This window comes from Tigriopus californicus, chromosome 8 (assembly GCF_007210705.1).
Source record: "Tigriopus californicus strain San Diego chromosome 8, Tcal_SD_v2.1, whole genome shotgun sequence".
NCBI lineage: Eukaryota > Metazoa > Arthropoda > Copepoda > Harpacticoida > Harpacticidae > Tigriopus > Tigriopus californicus.
In genome coordinates, this window is record NC_081447.1 from 7,860,103 (window position 1) to 7,879,805 (window position 19,703).

A 19,703-nucleotide genomic window follows, 5' to 3' on the forward strand; every position below is an offset into this window, starting at 1 on the left:
TTGTAAACATAATTTTCGCCTTTCTATTTTCAGGTGTTTATCAATGGTTTGTAAGGCAAACCACCAAGATCCATCTCTACGAGAGACCCGTCGTAGACATTTAATAAGTCTAGTGTCTACATGTCTTGTCATTACGTGAATTCGTATCAGTTAGAACATAAAGAAGACATTCAAGACGAGAAGAAGACTTGAAAATGTAACACTGGCCTAATCCACGATCCTTTTTCAATTCAATCAAAAGCTCGTAATGCTCCTTGTTGACCGATCGGGAATTAAGCGCTGCGAAAGAAAAAACCTTGAACCTACCTTTGGATTCGTCTCCACCTGATGTTCCGGGCAGCATTTGTCCATCTTCCCCTTCCGCGTACGTCATATCACCCGATTCATCGCCGTACTGAGCATAGTCATAATCGCCTTCCCCACCTTCGCCCTCCACAGCTTCGAAGTCAGTGCCTTCAAAGTCAGAGGCAGCCAAATGTTCCGTTTTAACGTTGGTATCGCCGACGTCTTGAACATCATCGTCGATGGAGTGAACAGGTACTTGATGAGAGGGTCCGGGGACTGGAACGGCTGGATTTGGACGGGATCGCTTCTTGGCTATTCCTCCGTTTTCTCCAGGAGGCTCTCGTTTTACCCCCGAAGGCTCTCGAGATGGACCAGAGGAGTTGCCCAATGACGATGAGGACGGGGCAGAGCTGCTATTGGAATCGGCTTGAGTCAAGCCTTTGACTTTGAGATCTTCGGCCACTTGAAGGAATGCTTGGAGATCGTCTTGGGCCACATTGACTTCGCCATAATACATGAAGTCGATGATGTGCTTCAGATCTTCGTAGGACACGCCCCGGAGATAAACCAAAGGGTGAGGATGCGAGAAACCGGCAACACCCATGGCGGCATTCTGACGTAGGAGAACATTACGGAAGAAAGGCGAACAAGCCGACAAAATGACTTTGTGGGCTTGCAACACATGATTGGGATCGTCGTCCACGGTCAAAGTAACGTCGAAGAAATCTTTGTCTTGGCGAAGCTCTTTGAAAGCGGCGCTGATGTTAGTCTCAAAGTCGTTCCATCGCAAACAGAACTTGTCCGTGGATCCCATGATGCTGGCCCAGATCCAGGGAACCACGCAGGGACCAGGTCCGGCAAAGTCCAGCAAAGGTAAAGCTTGAACGTCAATGTGGGCGTGAACCCGGACAATCTCAGTACCTCGGGGCGGTGATGAATGCTCAGGCGGTCAATCGAGTCGACTTCAACCTTGAGGAGCCAATATCGGGGACCGAAACTGGGACTCGGGTGTTCTTCGGTGTTGGGAGATGATCGTACGCGGGGACAGAGAGGGAACAAAATGGCGTCGAAGGCAAGCTCAAGAAAAACGGCGTCGCTTTCTTGCCTTTGGAGCCGGCACGGGGGTCGGCCGGTCAGGCGGGCGTGACTAGCGCTCACAGATTCAATGGGAGAACCACACTCGCTCTCACTGCACTGAACGACTGCACTGGACGGACCCAGAGTACAGGCAACAAACTGGCCGCCAACTCCTACGGATCGATCGATCGATCGAGGGGGAGGCGGGAAACCAGGGGAAACCCAATCCGCGCCCTCCAACACCAGCACTAGGCACAACACGCCGCACCAATCAGACAGACTCTTGGAGCACGAGAAAGGCAAACTGAGCGATTGAGAGCGATTGAGAGCGCGTTGGCCAACGGCACCTTATTCACGAACAAAAGTAGAACTTGTCGCCACCAAACGCTCCACTCGAAGAGCTTTGGGTACCGGCACGGACTTTTTCTTCTTCCTCCCCCTGGACCAGGGTTGCCGCATTCAAGTGTGCTGGAATAGAATTTGTAATCGACTCATAAGCGTCTTATGGGGGCGTTTAGGCCAGCTCTTTGTTTGTTTGCTGGTACCAGAGTCAGTGATGCAAGTTTGGGGCTTCAAACACATTTTGCTGAAGTTGACCGTTCCTTCACAAGGCTATTTGAGGAAAGGTCAGCTGCGTTAAAACTAGTTTGAAACGCCAATTTTGCATCACTGGCTTTGGCAGGCACGTTTGTTGGCTGGTACTAGCGCTTGCCTAGATGTGCGAATAAGGGATTTTTTACCACCGGAGAAGCGGAGAAGATATTCTTTATCTACCAAGGGGACTACTTGCTTCGATCTATTAGTTCCGCGTCCCAAATTCGGGTTTGATTTATCATTGCTTTGACTTGTCTCCCATATTTTTTCACATCCTATTGAAACTCAAGGCAAGCTCTATCATGATTTGCAACACGATTTTTTATCTTAGCAATTTGTTGCTTTATTCACATTCTCAAAAGTCTTGTTCTAGAAATCTGTTCGATATTTGTTTTGATAATGCTTAAGCTTAAATTGCCTTCCTATCAAAACTGCTGCCCTCTCATATCAAAACAAGATATGAAATTTTGCAAAAGTTTGTTGATAGGCTCATGAACAATTATTTTGAAACATAATGCCATGTTTTCGGCAGAGGGAGGACAAGTAGGCAAATTTCTTTTTGATATATTTGCTCCTGTTTGACTTTAGAGAATATTCAAAGAGCCTGAGGTAAAAATTTATTTTTTCAGGATTTATTGAGTATTTTGAGTGCTTGAGTTGAGCCAAATATTACTGTACCAACAGAGTCAGTTACCATTCTCTCTTGATCAGATATCATTAATTGATCAAATAACTAGAAGAAATATTATTGTTATGACTTCAATGAATAATTTAGGTTATCCAATTTTTTTCAATTTTGATCCAATAAAGATGAAATGTCTTTTGAGTAAAGAATTAAGTGCTTTTTGGGCCTCAACATATCGACAAAAGTTATTTTGAGCAGAGAACGCGGAAAAAAGTGCTTTGTGTAAAAAATTACCCAAAATTTTAATTTCAAAGTTCATTTTCAAATGAAGACACAAATGATAAAATGGCTAAAGATTATCAAAAAATGTGAATACTAGAAAGAAAAAAGGCATAAGAATAAAAAATGGCTAAAAAGTGGGAACATTGGAAATTTGGCGTAATGTATTTTTTTCGGATAAAAAGGCCAAAAAAGCTTTTTTCCATGTTTTAACCTTTTTTTCGAGGTATAGTCAGTCACAAGTAGATGGTAGATTTTGAAGTCATAAAATTTCATTATTTTTTTAGCCTAAAAAGCTTTTTCATGACATTTCAATATGAATTTGAATTTGTTTTTGTAAATATTCAAGGGAAAAGTCACGAAACTATTTCTGTGATATTTAGACTTTATCTTTATGTAGTATGACAATTCTTGACAATTTGCGATTTTATATCCTGTTATATAGACATTGCTGTGTTCTAGGGATAAATGTGCATACTTACATTTTCTTTGAATGTCACTTTTTTCCTCAATTTTCTCCAAGAAATCTATCATTTCACCATCATTTTGTGATTGGAAATCAATCTAACTAGTTTGGTTAGGTTATCATTATTGTAAGCTTGGCAATAAGCATAAATCTATTGTTTGTGACACGTTTTTGACTTTAGGATAGGATATCCTTGGATTAGGTATGATTCAAAACGATGTTTTTATTTTCCAATGCAATGCTTTCATTGGTTTGTTCAGTTTTGTTTTGATTTTATTTGTTTTGCTTTAGGTAAAAAATGATGAACATGTGGGAGACAGAAATGTTTAAATCAAAATAAAATACAAATTACATCACTGAAAGAACTCGCTAGCACCAGATTCCATTCGGGGTAACTTCTATGTAATCATTTCAGCCTTTGCTTTTGCTCCCCCAATCGTTTTTTGCTTTTTAATAGAGGCCGTCGTTTCCAGCGCCAGTCCAAACAAAATTGGGAAGAAGCCTGGTGGATTGTTAACATATTGAATTTTTTCTCAGATTATGTGCCATAAGTTACCACTTATACATAAAATTTTGATAGAATTAGACTAAAACAACCTAAACGCAATATAATTCAATGAAGATAAATCGGCCAAATCGACCCTACATTTGGTAGAGGCTAGTTCACAAAGCGCCATCTGAAGTGGATAACGTAAACCATACTTCGTTCACCGAAAGAAGCCAATGACTGATATAACTGTGGTTGTTAAAAAAATGCTTTCTTTCTCAGGGAGGCATGATCAAATTATGGCGCTCCTGTTTATCCAGCGCCGTATTATTCCCAGGTTTAGGTCAGGGCCATTAGGACTAGTTTAGGTAGTTTAGGCGGAGGCCAGAGCCAGACAGACAGATTTTAGTTTATGGCACTTAATTTTATTCACTAGTTACTTCCATTGTACAGGGTAACATTAAATCCTTGTGGAAAAAAATAATTTTCCTCGTTTATAAATGATAGCTGTGACAACTTCAACTTTTTTCCATTGAATTAGTATTGTTAACACCTTTTAAGAAGAAGCTTTGACAAAGTCAAACAAATATCGGATTTCAACTCACAAAGGCAACATTTTGTGGATCTCCTCCATGCCAAGCCAACATCAAGTTAATTTTAGGAACATGTTGAAAGTGTCCAAGATTATAATCTATAATACTTAACGACACGTAGATGAGACTGGCAATGCCAAGTGAGTATGGATGTACTTTTATAATTTACTTTAGTTGAGAAGTTTTTTGTGTAAAGTGGCTGGTTTAGCTGGTACGGCCAACTAATCTTTTTTCAATCAGAGAGTTTTTTTGTTTTTGGGTCCTCCCTGTAAACCCATGAGTGTAAATAAAGAGATTTTGTAAGTTTGATCAAGTGTGCTTGGTTTAAGTCCTAGTCTTGTATGTGTGTTCCTGAGTCATATGTTTGCTTACTTGCTCAGCCTGCATGTAAGGGTTTAATATACTTTTGAGCCCTCCACAATCCAGGCTAGTCAAAAAATGAGGCCTTGGTTAGTATTGTCAAGTATCGATAAGCTTGGATGCTAACTTATTGACTTTCGAAATTGCCATCTAGCGGGTCAAGTGCGCAAAACACCGGATGGGGCTCAGTACATAAACTCCGTACTTTAGTACGATTCTCAATGATTTTCTTCGACTTTCCTCCCCTTTGGCTAGCCACTCCTCCTTGATGAACTCATTTGGGGGCAGCTCATTAGCAAACCAGAAATTCAATCTCCAATTCTTTTGTTCTTTTGGTTCGCGAATGTGGCCTGAACAAAGGCCAAAAAGCCTTCATCCATAGCGTTTTGTACTTGTCTTAAAATGGTCACCCAGGGCAACCCAGCACCAAAGCTCTGGATCTAGCAAGGGGATCTAGCAAGCCAGGCAACAAAAAGGGAGAAGTGGTCCGTGACGCGAGAGGTCGCTTGCAACTACCTTGGTGGCACGAGTTGAAATTTATAGTACTAGAAAGACGTTGTGTTTTAGTTTACAAAGTGACCTGGCAATGAAATGCTCCCAATATTCAACAATACTACTTTGTGAACTTAGTTAGACTAATTGCGTCAAACAGACTTTCAAAAGAAAAAGAATGTGATGCAATATCTGACAAATGTGTCTCGTGACCCCACAGAAACAGAGGAAAATTATCCCAACAAACCTCGAATTAATCAATGTCTTCACAGCATCTTAAAATAAAAATATGATGGAACCAGGATTGGACATAAAACAAGGGCTTAGAATTGAGCAGCGCAGCGATATACTTGCTTTCCTGACATATCGAGGAGCATGGTATTTGAAAATGATTTTAGTTCAGTTTTCAGTTTGAAAACACTTCATAAGATAAATGTTCAAAACGAAATGTTCATTTATGTTCAAGAGCTAAATGAATTTCATCAGAATATTTCAAATTTCGTAAGATTGTCAAATTAGATGGAATGTACAGCACTAATTAATTATTTCTTTTACATTTTCCTATTTTCACATAAAATACAAGCTTATCAAGTGTAATCAATCATGGACTTCTAGAAATATGGACTGCAAACGAGCTTCCCGCCACACTAAGTTGCTCTTGGTCATGACAGCTCTGAGCCACTTTGTGAATAAAAATGATATGATAAGAAACATAGAACTGTTCAATTAAATGTAGGTCATTTTATATCATTTACTTGTAAAGTGAATCATTTCTAAGTTATGTTGTCAAAAGCTCATGTAGGTCTTGAGGTTGTATGAAGTGCCTAGGTTTCAAACCATTTGACAAATAAGCCACCAAATTTAGCCAGGTAGTGGAACTAATCATGTTTAGTGTCAATCTGACCCGTGATACCCGTGTCTTCTGCTTCATCATGGGTTTGGTCCAAGCCCGGATCTTAGGCCACAAATTTCTTGAAATATGGATTGTGAACAAACTTCCCTCCAAAACGGCTTGCTCTTGGTCATAGCAACTCTGAGCCACTTTTCAAATTAATGCATTAGGATTTTTATAAAATCAAACTCTACCAGACCTACATCAAACCAATTTTCCTCTACAGCCTTCACCTTTGGCTTCCCAACTCTGCCCAATCCGCCCTGATGTCCACCAATGCAACCTTCACTAAGTTCCTCAAACAATACCTGTGCACGCCCCAATATACCAACAATGCATGGACCCATTTTCTATGAGAAACTGAGCCCCTCACAATTGGGCTAGTAAGGTCAGTGTCCAACAACGTTGGGAACCTGACCTTTCTGGGGGTGATGTCCGGACATAAATTGTCCTTCCTGGTCAAGGACTTGTTTACACCTTATTGTCCTTGGCCAACATTCCTTCAGAGTATTGGCAGTCACGCACCTTTGTCTAGCCCACGGCCAAATGCCATCAACGACGGGAGCTAAAACAGATTCTGTTTTATCTGGACCATCCTCCTCTCTGCAATATCCAAGAATTTCATCATTTACCTCTACCCACTGATTTATGTACTATCTGCAATTCCCCTCTTCACTTTTTTCATGTGCACTGAACCAATCCTAGTCAAATTCATTGTGATATTGCTTTCTAATCAACTATTTTATCAATCTTGACTGACCACTTCATTCTTTTATCCTTGAATTGCTTTTTGTATAAGATATTTATGCATACAGTTATACACATTTCACAATATGACATGACCCCAGTAAAGTAGTACATTTCAATGTTATGTTGTCAAAAGGTAATGATGCAGACCATAAATTTGACCAGTTCCCTAAGCATAGTTTGGGCTCAAAACTGGCCAAGTTCATCTATTCCACAACATCTTGTAGTAGTACAAAGTGCTTCCTTTGAATAAATTGAATGGTGTAGGAGATAACAAATTTTTGCTTTCAGTCATATTCCAAATCTCTTGTCCGTGATTAAGCCTTGCTGCCATTTGAGTCAAAGTCTTGGGAGCTAACAGTAGGTCTTTTAAAAGGCCTCACATCTCAAATTGCAAAATCTGGAAGACCATTATTCATGTCTTCACGGCACCTCGTTCTCATGCTGGCATAAACTCATTCTTGGCCAAAGTTATTGACTGGTTTCTCAAAACAGATGGGATTGAGTGGTCATAAGGTGGTGGGGTTTAAAAAGTTTATTCAAACAGACCAATCTTCATTGAGCCGCTGGTCATGGAACCCAAAGCATCGTCAAGAGAGATGAAACCATGATATCCAGTTGACTCATTGAGGATATTGTTGGTGAGTGGCGTTCTCTACTATTCTAACAGTGCTTTCATGTCTTTGGATAGCCCGCTCATTACTCTAGTTGCTCTGTTGATGCCATCAACTTGAAGTTCCTTTGACTTGGTTCTCAAGGCTCTTCCAGTCCAATGGTCTTCTTGGTCAATCCAAGGGCAAAATCCCCCGGGTCTGGAGGTACCTCTAGCTGGCTGAAGAAGGCTCACTTGCAAATATTGTCGACGGCCTTGCGCTTTGGATAGGTTGACCTCATGGCTTCCTTGGCCATGGTTGATGAATAGGTTTTCTCCAAAGGCAAGAGTCAAACCCACGCCCTCTGGGGAACCATGTCATGCCTCTATCAACCACTCACTTTGACAATTACGGGCCAAGGATAAGATTAAACTACAATGTAACACTCTCCCTCAATGTTTTTGCTACTACAGAGTTCAATGTTTTGCCACCAAGTTGTCTTTGGCATCAGCTGAACTGATGCGACGAGAGCGCCAAAATGACAGCTTACTGCCAACAAATGCCAAGTCAGCCTCAAGATTTCAACAAGCAGTCTATACACATATAGTCTTTGGGATCTAGCCACTTTACTCAGCACCATCAGGCTGCTTGATGGATCAGGCAGTTATCTCCCATGATCTGAGTCAGTTTAGTCTTGGGAAGGCAGTCAGAAGTGGTTGATTGACTGAACTTTCAGGTGCCTACAACATTCTTAACGTGACTTTTCCAAATGCTTGTGAATGACCATTAAAACTTGAAGAAAGTCATAACTGCGCTTGAGCTTGGAATCCCTTAGTATCAATTATAAGTTGAAGCTGAATAGTCATTTCAGTTTTGATCAAATAAGTTGAACTAGTAATGTTGTAATCTATCTGCCTACTCTGCAAACCTTCATACCAGTACTCCCAACATTGATCTCAGATTGTTTTTTGGGGTCAGAAAATGTGATTTCACTCTAACTGAAAAAATCAAACTGGGATGAAACTTGGCAGTACTGGTTTGAAAATTGGCGTCATGGGCGGATTGATCACACCAGTACAGTGTTCCCTAAAGGAAAGCCCCGACCCACCCCCACACGCATTATTTTTGCCATGTTGAGGAGATTTCACCTCTCTAGCTCTAGCTAGATGGGCCAAATTCTGCCTCGCGGGCAGGCTGGCTGGCAAGCCAGCTGACCAAGCGCAATTGACTGGGTGCAAGTAGATCGCAGACCCACATTCTCTTTTCCATCCATTACAGACAGGGTATCATATCTTAAACCACAAAGTTTGCATTTTAATTTCGTCCAAACTTCGATATGATTGAAGAATAACATAAGCCTTAGAAATCACCCTTAAGGCACAAACATTTACAAAAATGAGCTTGGTTTGGATGTGGGACCATTGTAAACTCATTGTTTTGGAACGGAATTGAAGGTTCAAAACTCAACCGCAACGGTGCGCTGACCTAACTGTCGTACTCTTCTAATACAGGGCACTAGTTAAAACTAGTAAGTCAAAGGTTGAAAAAGATTTAAAAAAAGGGGGTAATCACTAAAAAAGGGTGGGAATCAAGCACAAAAATGTTATCGGATACATAGGCCAAAAAAAAGTTTGAAAAGTTAAGGTTTTGACTTTTTTACCCCTATCTAGTGATGAAAAATCAAAGAATTATTTGTGTATCAGCGTTAACAGGGGGTAATTATAGCTTTTGTCATGAAGGTAAATCATATTTTGCTTAATTTTCAAACGTCTTCACAAATAACCTGGACTGGTGAAGGCCAGATGCTTTAGAAATTGTAAAGAAAAATTAAGAAACCCCATTTTGAATCAGATAACTACAATCAAAAAAGTTCTAAAACACTGAGGAAAAAATATAGTTCAAGGACTTAATCCACATTGCCTTCAACCATTGAGTCGGATTGGGAGGCAAGCTAGACCAGATGGTGATTTGTTGTCTTTGGGTGGTCATGCGAATCAAACTTCCATGCCATTGTAAAGACTTCCTTTAGTAATGGTACTTCATCAGTATGCATGAAACAAGTCACTAGTGCTGGGGTGTGTCCATACTTGAGTCCGAATACACTCAAGTGCTTCACATAATTTTGGAGAAATTGGCCGGACTCAAATCTTTTAGAAAGGACTTGACTCGTAAAAAAATGTTATTTTCCCCGATAAATTTCGTCAGAAAACGAGCTTTTCTTTGTCATTAATTGACCATATAAGAAAGCAGGACTTGAATGATGATTTCATTAGTCTTTTTCAGCTTTGTAAAGAGGAGATGAGTCTTTTTGTTTCATTGAAGGCCAGTAAAAGCCTGGAGTGTGGACGCAGCTAGTCTGACAAAAAGAAGATAAATCGTTTTAGTGAAGCAAGTGGACATCCCCCTTACTGACAGAAACTCCACCAAACTAGTAGTGATATCCCATCAGTACAAACCAGTTGATTATTGTTTCAGGAACATCTTGACCAAATTTCAAGTAATTTGGTGCATTTGTTGTGAAACTATGGTTCTCATTCTGGGTATGGCCCTCAAACCAAAAGTTAGACATTTAGGCATATATTGTAGCTCTGAGCTACATATTGTTCTTTCAACTCATATGAATGCTTCATAATCAAGTAATAACTTTTCTGAGCAACTATGACACTTTTTTATTGAACTGTTTTGGATGCTTTTGATAAAATATAAATACATTGGAGTCTAAAATTCAAATTAAAATCTAGTGGAGCGGACTTTGGTATTACTCCGTTTCCCTCAAAAGTGCCTGCTCTTACTTATTTGAGAGGTTGAGAGAGAAGATATTATTTTTATTTTGCGTTTTCTTCCTCTCATGGGTTGGCGATCACACTTAGAACATAGCTACCAATTTGGCGTCGAGGATGCCAGATTTGTCAAAACTGGCAAATATTTGGAGGCGAGGCGAGGGTTCTAAATGGGCTCAAATTCTGGCAGGATGAGGTAACATCTGGCATTTCCCAGTATGGTTCAATATGAAGCTTTTAGAATTAACATATCATTTTTTGTGTCTTTGGGCCGGTTTAAAGTCCACAGTTGAAAATTATTTGTTGACGAAATCGCAAAATACACACAATACGGTGGTTTGCAATCCGATCTAGAGTCTTAGGCACATGTCTGACCTTATTGGTTTCCAGTATATTCTAATTTGGCCTCCAAACTCATTTCAACCAGGCAAACTTATCACCGACTGTTTATAATCAAGTAGAGCCTCTTGGATCAAGAACTTCTTATGCCATCCATCCAACATCGCTTATTTACATTCATCTTCGCTAGTTTGCTTACTTTCTTAGTTCATAATTCACGAGTGGATGAGGTCAACTGTGGTATTTTAAAGAATGAAAAAAATATTTGCGAGACGCATGTTCGTAATTAGCGATCAATTCGCTCACAAAATTATCTTCCAACACGGGCAAGTTTCTTCTTGATTTATTCGCCCTGGTCTCCACTGTTCATCTCGTTCAATAACATACCTATTAGTTGGACAAACCAAGGAGTGAAAACTTGATAACTATCAACATTTGCGGTCGTTCATCATTCAAGATGATTGATTTCCGAGATTTGCTCAATCTGGTTTGCTTGGGCCTCTCTATGATATCGAAGGGACCCCAAATTCTAGGGCAATTGCGCCGTGGATCTTCGGAAGGCATTGCCACTTTGAGTCTCATCCTTGAAACAATCAGGTACGTGAGTGATTGAGTGAGTGAGTGAAGATCACAGAAATCCCAAATTCTCAAATTTGCTCGCTTATTGATCGCCTCAAAATCGCATCTAAATCAATTACTCATCCGATGTTGTTCTTCTTTTAGCTTGTCGATCACTTTCAGCTATTTTGCTGCCAATGATTATCCTCTTGGCGATTTTATGGAATATCCTTTCCTTATCGGACAGAACTTGATTCTGTTTGGCTTATTGGCTTATTACGAATCAGTCGTGTTTCATCGTGCTTTTGCCTATCTCTGCGTTTACTTGTCGCTTGTCTATGTGCTCTCGCAAAAAGTGGCACCTATCGCAATTTTGAGTTATCTTTCGGTACGTCAATCACACATGTTGGCTGGAATGCATCGGTAGAACTTGAATTCCAGTTGTGCTCTCCCTTTAGTCCATAGTGATTCCTATGACTTCCATGAGTAAAATTGCACAAATCCGAACGATAGTCAGGACCAAACGCGGGGACCTCGTGAGCCGAGTGCCTTGGGCTGTGTTTGCCTCCACTTCAGCTGGTAAGAATAGATGTGTAGATTTACTCGTTTAAACTCGATTGACTAATTCTTGATTTTTTTTTTTTTCAGTACGCTTTTACACTGTTTTGACTTCCTCTGGCGATAAACTACTTCTCTGCCAGTATACGGTTTCGGTAACCTTGAATATACTAGTGATCATTGTTGCCTTGGCTTATACCCCAAGGGTTCGATCTAAATCTGACTAGTAATCGGGAAGTAAGACAAGTATATATTTCATAGGACATCCGCATTTGATTTGTATTTGCACACTGCACACACAAAATGGCTTTTATTCGACACTCTTTGTTGGAGCTTTTAATATTACGTTTATGATTGTTGTAAACGTTATGAGTGAGCGATTGACATTCCAAACCTCGAAATACAAGTCATAACTAGTTTTGAGGAATATAATAGATGAATATAACAAGACTGAAAGTTGATTGAAAAGAAACCCTTAATGTTACGGAGATCCAAGCAATAGTTTTAGCCGTGACATTTTCCATTCAGAATAATATCAAAATAAAAACTAGAGAGTGCGAATGGAGCCCTATTGTCCTGAATCTTGAAAACTATTGATTGATTCAATGTTCGATTACATCATTGTAACGATTTCAAGATTTTCAAGTTCAAGTTAGTAGAGAAACAGAAAAGGTGAAACGTAGCAACTAATCCATCACGCAGTTTATTTCACCAAAAATAAAACCACTTGAACGTAGATGTTCTACCATTATGGTGCATAGGAGCCCTTCATCCCAGTGTTAGACAGCCCAAGCGAAATGGGGCAAAGGCACGGTAGATCGCTAAATAAACCACTCGTGACGTGCCATGAATGCAATTTCTTTTCTGGACTTTATACGACCTGGGTCATTAATTAAACATGACATGAAATTTTGAAAGAATCAGCCAAAAACAACTCAAACGCGTTATAATTCAATAAAATGAAATCGGCCCAATGGGCCCTCTTTTTGGTAGAGGCTAAGTCATAAATAGCTCTCCGAAATACAGCGTAGGAAGCCTATTTCTTCGTCAGGGAAATTTATTTACACTGTTTGCTTCATGGACCGTTAAATTCGGGGAGCAAAAATGACGAAATCTTGGGCTTCAATCCGTCGTATGTAAAGCTGGGCAAAGAAATGTAAGTTCACTGCATTTGTAGCGAATGCACATATGCGTCACTTTAAGTAGTGCACTGTTCTTGTCAATTTCAAAAGCATCAAAAACACTAAGGTTGATCATGCTTTTTTGACTAAAGTCTCATCTCGCGCCATCTCTCGAATTTGAGAGGCTGTCAGGGAGACCCCATGCGCTCGTTTGTAATGGGTAACTCGCATTCCTTCTTGAGTCAAGCTTTTGGGACAGATCTGGCATGGATAACGAATATTTGTGTGCTTGGCAATCACATGCCGTTTAGTTGTGCTCTTTAATTTAGAGTTGAAGCCGCAGAGTTTGCACATCACGTTATTTGTCCCCGGAATGACGACCATCATGGTTTGCACTGTAAGGAAAAGAAATACCTGCCATTAATATCGAGTTCCACAAAATACAGGTTAAACTACATCATCGGTAGTGACTAGGGTTCGGAAAGATAATGTTTTATGTTAGAAAAAGTTATAAGCATTTTTGGTCACCCTTTCGGCAAAACAATTTCCACGAATTTTAACCATAACATAACCTAATACCGAGCATTTTTAGTGAAATAGAAGGGTTGTGGTAATGTTGTCAAAGTTTGGATAAGAGTTCTGAACCATGCTTTGGTGAGGCGGTCATTGCTGACTATCTCTGTGGAAGTGATTGACCGACGTTCATTGCCTTGGATGGCTTTGCGGATTTTCACTTGGCGATCATTGAGTATTACCTGTACTTGACAGGGACATCTTGGTAAGTGGCAGTTTTGTGGGAAATTGGGTCATTGGCTCGGAACTTGTAAATACCCAATCCCCGGCTTTTTCGCCTCGTGGTTCTCTTGTTGTTGGGTGCGAACTTTGTCCATAACTCGGGCCAATCTGCTGATACTGTCTGTTAATTGACCAGAAGGTGCAGGTATGATTGGTATGATAGCACTTGAGAATAACTGGGCCGGAAATGGTTGGTTCTTGGACAAAGGTTGGTTCGTGGGATGAGACGGGCAAATTACTCAAGGTTGTCTGTCTGAGGGCGGCTAATGCGGCCGGGACAAACCGATACCATTGGTTTGGTTGGGCGTCCTCCTGCGGCATCAGCGCCCGGATGATGCCTTCTAGAGAGCGGTGCATGCGCTCAACCAGGATTGTGTGAGGCTCGCATGCTACGGTATGGCTCTCGACTACTGCCAATTTGTGGCAAGTAGACCTGAAGAGTGTTGACACAAACTGCCGTCCTGTCAGTGAGACTTTTCAGTCCTACCTTATAGCTGGGAAGGAACTCATTGGTGAGGAATCGTAAGATTGCTTTGGTCGTCATTGTTTGTCCAGTTTGTCCAGTTGTGTTCGGTATTGACGAAACTTTGGATCATTTAGTTCCGAAATGCGTGGCCACCCAAATGTTATTTCAACCCGATGGACATGCCAACACTCCTTAAGGAATTCGCCAGTCACAAACTCTCCATGGTCCACCCCTCCACCCTGTCTGCCCAAAGCATAGCTTTTCGCCAGATAGGGGCTACCTTGTACCAATGCACGGGTAGTGGTGCACAGCGACACCGACTCCACCATCCACTGGCATCCGGCTCACCCTATTGCCTACATCTCACCGATGGTACCGTTGCGTCTGAGCATCATTATACCCTGCTACGATTCAGACAAGTCCGACGATGACGATGACTCCAACGAGACCTCTATCAACGAAGATGCCGATACCGAGGTAGATGAACCCACCTCGAACAAGCAAGTTCAAGCCGAATCTGAGCAACCACCGCCGGAACAAGAGAGTGAAAGTAGGGACTGGTCAAAGGAGTCTGAAGCAAACGATATGCCACCATCTGCCGCGCCAGAGGAACCAACCACAGAAGCCGGCAATGGCCCACTCTGCCGACCCAGACAATCAGTGTCAGCAAAGGGAAGGACTAGAAGAGAGGCCACCTGAAAGAGCCCGTACCCCAAAGACAGAAGAGGTGGTACACCCAACCTTCACCTTGCTGACTTGGCAATCGCCAGCCCCAAACGCCTAACCAAATAGATGTTGTCTCTGTTTTTCTTTTCTTTGTTTCTTGACCTACTGCATATACCGTAGTTTACCAATACTGTAATCACCTTATCACTGTAGTTCCCCCACGCCTTCTTACAGACACACTATCAAGACTATTTCCCGACTGTTACTATGCCACCTCCTTATCCCCACTATCACTGCCACCCCTGACGACTCCAACAAAAAACCAGCTATCCTTCAAACAATTGGAGAAGTAGCCACGCACTCTACCGCCAACCTTATCATAGGGCCGCTTGGACATCACCCCAATTCAGGAACAACACGGTCGCATACAAGACATCTTACAGTATGTGGCCAAAGCCAATAAGGACCTCAACGGAACAGATAACTGCATCATTCAGAAGCAAATAGCGGCCATCAACATCAACCTAGACCACTTCCTCATTAGGCTACAGGAGATTCAACAGCTTGACCGTGTTACCCCTCGTCAGAAACGAGCCGCTATGCTCATGGCTGCTACCCTACTGGCCATTGGAGGAGCCTTGGGAATGGCGTTCACCAATCCCATCACCTCTCCAACAGCATCGATGAACTGGAAGCTAGGCAAGATCATACCGTTCATTATGTGGACGCTGCCATCAGACAGATACAAAATAGCGCTGACTAGCAAAGACTGAATGAGACAATCCACGACTTGGTCCTGCATGACATGAGGTACAAAACCCGAGTAGCCAAGCAAGAACAGTATCTTTGGAACTACCTTCAGGTGGAAGCACTCATCTCGCTATCCCAGTATGCCGTCACTCAAGCTACCCAAAACATCCACGCCATCCTCAACACCTGGACAGAGGCCTTACACAGACAAATCACAATCAAGCTGTTCCACCCAGACTTGGTCAGAACCACCCTGCGGAAAATATCCAACCAAGCCAATGGCCCTTTGAGACTAGCTTTCGACCCCCTGGACCTGGAAGCCTTTTACAAGCTCCCTTGCCTCACTGACATCAAGCAGGGCAAGCTATGGATAGTGGTCCCAGTACCCGTCTACAACATAAAGGAGATGTTATCCCTATACCGGCACCTGGCCATGCCCATTATCACCAAACAAGGCCAGGAAATGGTAGTACGGAACCCAAAGGACTACCTTATCCTCAATGAAGAAGGTACCCTTCACCAAGAGCTGGATCAGGCCGACCTGAGCACCTGTCTCAAGGTGCGACAACTCTATCTGTGCCCTCAGATATGAGTGCCGGTAAAGACAGCCACCCCGAAGCTGATAATGCTACAAGGATGCAGCAGCCTTTGTTATCCTGGAAACTCGAGAAGCCAGTTCCCATGAATAAGTGCCCATGGATAAGTGCAAAAATCTATCAACCAGCAAGCTGGAAGCATCATAATTCCGAGAATTATGATCTTAATCCGGCCACTGGCTTTTGTGGAAAGTGCATTGGCAGAGATAGCCTGGCAGTTAGTAACACAGGCCCTCCCATTTTGTATATAAACCCCTACTCCTGTCCAAAGCATTAAGTTCTATCATAGACTTCATCGTGTAAAGTGCTCTTCCCTTACCTGAATAAAGTATACTTTGGCAACTACCAAGCACTTAGTGTTTTCAGTGTTCTCAGTGTTCTAGTACATACACCAATTTAGGATTTCCTAGTGTTCCCAAGTCGCCATTAGGTTTGTCTTGATAAGCGGGGTCAAGATCCCAAATCATTACAGTACCTTTGCCTCCTTTGCGTCCCTTCTACATGGACAGAGGTACACTGTACATTAAAGTACGTCTTAAGTCTCATGGACTGACGGCATATGAACGGTTGGAAAAAAAAGCACAATCTACCGTCGAAAATCCCTTCTTCCTTTTGTACTTCTCAAAGCCGAACTTGAGAAGTTTTTGACACCATTTCGGGTAGTCAAACTGACAGCATTTTCCTTCTGCAGGACAAGGCTGCTTCCAATAAACTGGACAGTCTGTTTTCTATACAATTGTCTTTTCGTGCTCTATTTCAAGAGGAGATACTACTTCAACCTCTACATTGCCAACTTCTCAACTACTGGGTGAGCCTGTTGTTCAAGCAGCACCTTGGTCTGATTGACCCAGACAGCTAAAGCCTCAATTATAAAGGGCTTATTGACTATGGAAAGTCAATAACATTGTTGAACCACTTTACTGACTTTTCCAAAGATAGCTTCTATCATGAATGTTGAGGAACTATTGATTAGTAGCAAAATCAAGAGACCAAGAAAAGGAGCACAACTAAAAGTCTTTGCATTGTTGTCTGAAGATACAGGACCACAAAACAAAATAGGATCTAAGATGGAGATAGTAAACAAGAAATAAAGGACAGAGAAAAGCAAGCAATCAAGAACATAGGTTCAGAAGGAAAAAAAAGACAAAAACACAGAAATAAACTCAACAAACTGATCGAACACAAAATGAAATCAATACACTAATGAATAATCATTTCTAACTATTAATGACCAATACAATTAAACTAAAGAACTACGACCACTACATGTAACAATTCAGAACAAAATATACTACAATACGACATCAGAGAGAAACTGCTAAAGCTAAACATAAATGTGCAATAAATTCATTAGGTTTTAAAGTAATTTCGTACACAAAAACATTACGAACGCAACACGTGCACAGCAACCAAGGAGCAACAGAGGAAGTCACAACTTAGTTCAAAATTCCTGGGAGATAAGATCAACAGCAAACTAAAATGCGTTTGTTCTCGGCAACCTCCAAAACAGGAATTAGATTTTTAGTAACGGAAAAAGTGCTCAATACGGATGATAATAAAACCTCTGCATTTCAGTATCAGTCGTGAAAAACTAATCTTTGGTCAAATTCTCCTACTCGCCTTTTGAATGATGTCTCTTAGTTACTTCATACTGAGCTCTAGTCCGTGATAATGCTTGTAATTATTATTAATAGAAAAAGAGACCAGAACTTTTTTTGTCAATGAGTGCAAATTCCAGAGGGGTGTCTAAATTAGTTTTTCTCACGGTAGAGATTTTTCCCCGCCGGCCTCTTGACTTGCTGCTCGACGTTGTAGAGTTTTGAATGAGTTGTCCGAGCACAAGTGAACCTGGAGTGAAAAGTCGTTGCTGTGAGGAAAACTAGTTTGCACGATCGTTTGGAATTTACCCTCAACTGTAAAAAAAATCACCGCTCTCTAATTATTAACTATTCCTATCATGTTTCTTCCCAGTTCTTATTTGATAATATTTTTTACGGATTTTTAACTTATGCTGGGTGTATTCACGTTCGATAAAAATATTGATCCGTTAAAAAAAATTATGTTTGCAGAGCGAGTTTCTCTCTGAACACAGAGTTGGTTGGATTTAGTTTGAAGAAACGACTCGATCATATTTTTGAAAGATTGAATTTGTGACCCAAAGCATTCTAATTCCAGTTGTCAGCTTAGCTGATCAGCTTTGTCCATCTAGAATCTTGTCACTAAAGACAAATTAGAAATTGTCGAACAAAGAGCAAGGCACCATGGACCAATGCACAGTACAGCTGACAAGTATGGCACAAAAGCTTTATTTATAAGGCATTCATTTCTTCAATCATAGTTCGAATTTGAGCTTCAGTCAAATGAAGACCGTGGTTGAACTTATAATGCCTTAATCTTTCGCCTTCTTGAGTCCAAGACTTGTTTTCACATATATGGCAAGCAAATCGAATAGAGGTATGTTTAGCCATATAGTGACGCCGCACATGATATTTGCGCCTTGACGTGTAATCACATACTTTGCAAATGTAGCAGTTGTTGGTCCCAGGTATCTTATGAAGCATTTCCTTGTCTGAAACTGAAATGAAACGGAAGAAACTTACAAGAGTCATTATTTGCCGAAAAGGGTTTTACTTCATCTTATCATTCTTGGTAGATTAGAAACATTATAAAGTACACAACAACATCACCAGAAAATAAATTAATTCGACAAATGTGATACATATTTGAAGAAGACGGTTTTAATCTAAGCCATTGAATTGTTTAGTTTAACTATATCTCGAACTTCAGCAAGAGTCGAATGAAGGTTGTGATAGATCTTTAATGCTTCATTCTATAACCTTCTTCAGACCAAGATTCGTTTTCGCATCGAAGGCAAGCATAGTCAATGTTGGTGTTTTTAGCCACATGGTGACGTCGAACGCAATAACTATACTTGGATTTATAATCACAACCTTTGCATTTCATGCCGTGTTTCTAAGGATTATATAAAGCATTTCGATATCTGAAGCTGAGATAAAAGAAAGAAGCTGACTATTTCATCGTAAGGGTCGCTTTTGTGTTTTGGATTGATCTACAAGAAAGTTGCTTTGCTCAGGTTAATTAATGAATCGTTGCTTGATTGAGCTGAAAGAAATGGCCCAAATTTATTGTATCAGAATATGCAAAATATACATGCAACATCAGAAGACTAGAAAGTACATATTAGGTATGTGACAAGGACATTACATGATGCAATTTTCAACTACTAATTGATGTAATACATGATACCTATTCTGCAACGTGGAATCACAAACTTGCAGAGGTAGTGTGATCGGTTTCAGATTTTCTGAAACCGAAAAATGTACATTTTTTCAACACATANCATTATATTTTAAAGCAGGAGGCGAGAAAGATACCTACTGCCAGTATTCTATACGCCACCAAGTACAGTGTATGTCGCATTCCTTAGTTGTCATTTGAGCTGTAAAAAAAAGTCGATTAAATTTGGCAAAATAGCGGCTCAAAAACCTAGGAAAAATGGCTCAAACGGACTTTCAGAGTCCGATTTTGGTACTTTAGTCACGTGATTGCAAAAACGTGGCGTT

The 19,703-nt window shown here is 40.9% G+C and overlaps 3 protein-coding genes and 1 long non-coding RNA gene across 43 annotated transcripts in view; 2 read left to right on the forward strand and 2 right to left on the reverse strand.

Moving 5' to 3' along the window:
• Positions 1 to 1,754, reverse strand: part of LOC131885264 (broad-complex core protein isoforms 1/2/3/4/5-like) — a 53,713-nt gene extending 51,959 nt beyond the window's left edge. For 27 of the 39 annotated variants that reach the window (XM_059233257.1, XM_059233249.1, XM_059233262.1 and 24 more), the window contains exon 1: positions 307 to 1,752. In XM_059233257.1, the coding sequence (XP_059089240.1) occupies positions 307 to 1,099 (793 nt within the window). In that variant the 5' untranslated portion in view covers positions 1,100 to 1,752. Of the gene's footprint in view, positions 1 to 306 lie in introns of all 39 variants that reach the window. The other 12 variants (XM_059233233.1, XM_059233236.1, XM_059233235.1 and 9 more) reach the window with 4 other exon arrangements.
• An 8,939-nt stretch (positions 1,755 to 10,693) lies between these two features.
• On the forward strand, positions 10,694 to 12,143 carry LOC131885037 (uncharacterized). The gene is made up of 4 exons (XM_059232964.1): positions 10,694 to 11,206; positions 11,333 to 11,555; positions 11,626 to 11,746; positions 11,816 to 12,143. Exons 1-4 carry the CDS (start codon positions 11,067 to 11,069, stop codon positions 11,950 to 11,952), a joined length of 621 nt encoding a protein of 206 aa, XP_059088947.1. The 5' UTR covers positions 10,694 to 11,066; the 3' UTR covers positions 11,953 to 12,143.
• A 447-nt stretch (positions 12,144 to 12,590) lies between these two features.
• The window catches only part of LOC131885036 (zinc finger and BTB domain-containing protein 37-like), an 18,470-nt gene continuing 11,357 nt past the window's right edge, over positions 12,591 to 19,703 (reverse strand). Inside the window, exon 3 of one of the 2 annotated variants that reach the window (XM_059232962.1) lies at positions 12,591 to 13,241. In XM_059232962.1, the coding sequence (XP_059088945.1) occupies positions 12,979 to 13,241 (263 nt within the window). In that variant the 3' untranslated portion in view covers positions 12,591 to 12,978. Of the gene's footprint in view, positions 13,242 to 18,411; positions 18,695 to 19,703 lie in introns of those variants that run through there. The other variant, XM_059232960.1, reaches the window with a different exon arrangement.
• On the forward strand, positions 13,001 to 14,757 carry LOC131885038 (uncharacterized). The gene is made up of 2 exons (XR_009373780.1): positions 13,001 to 13,624; positions 14,242 to 14,757. It is a non-coding gene; the product is annotated as an uncharacterized LOC131885038 (long non-coding RNA).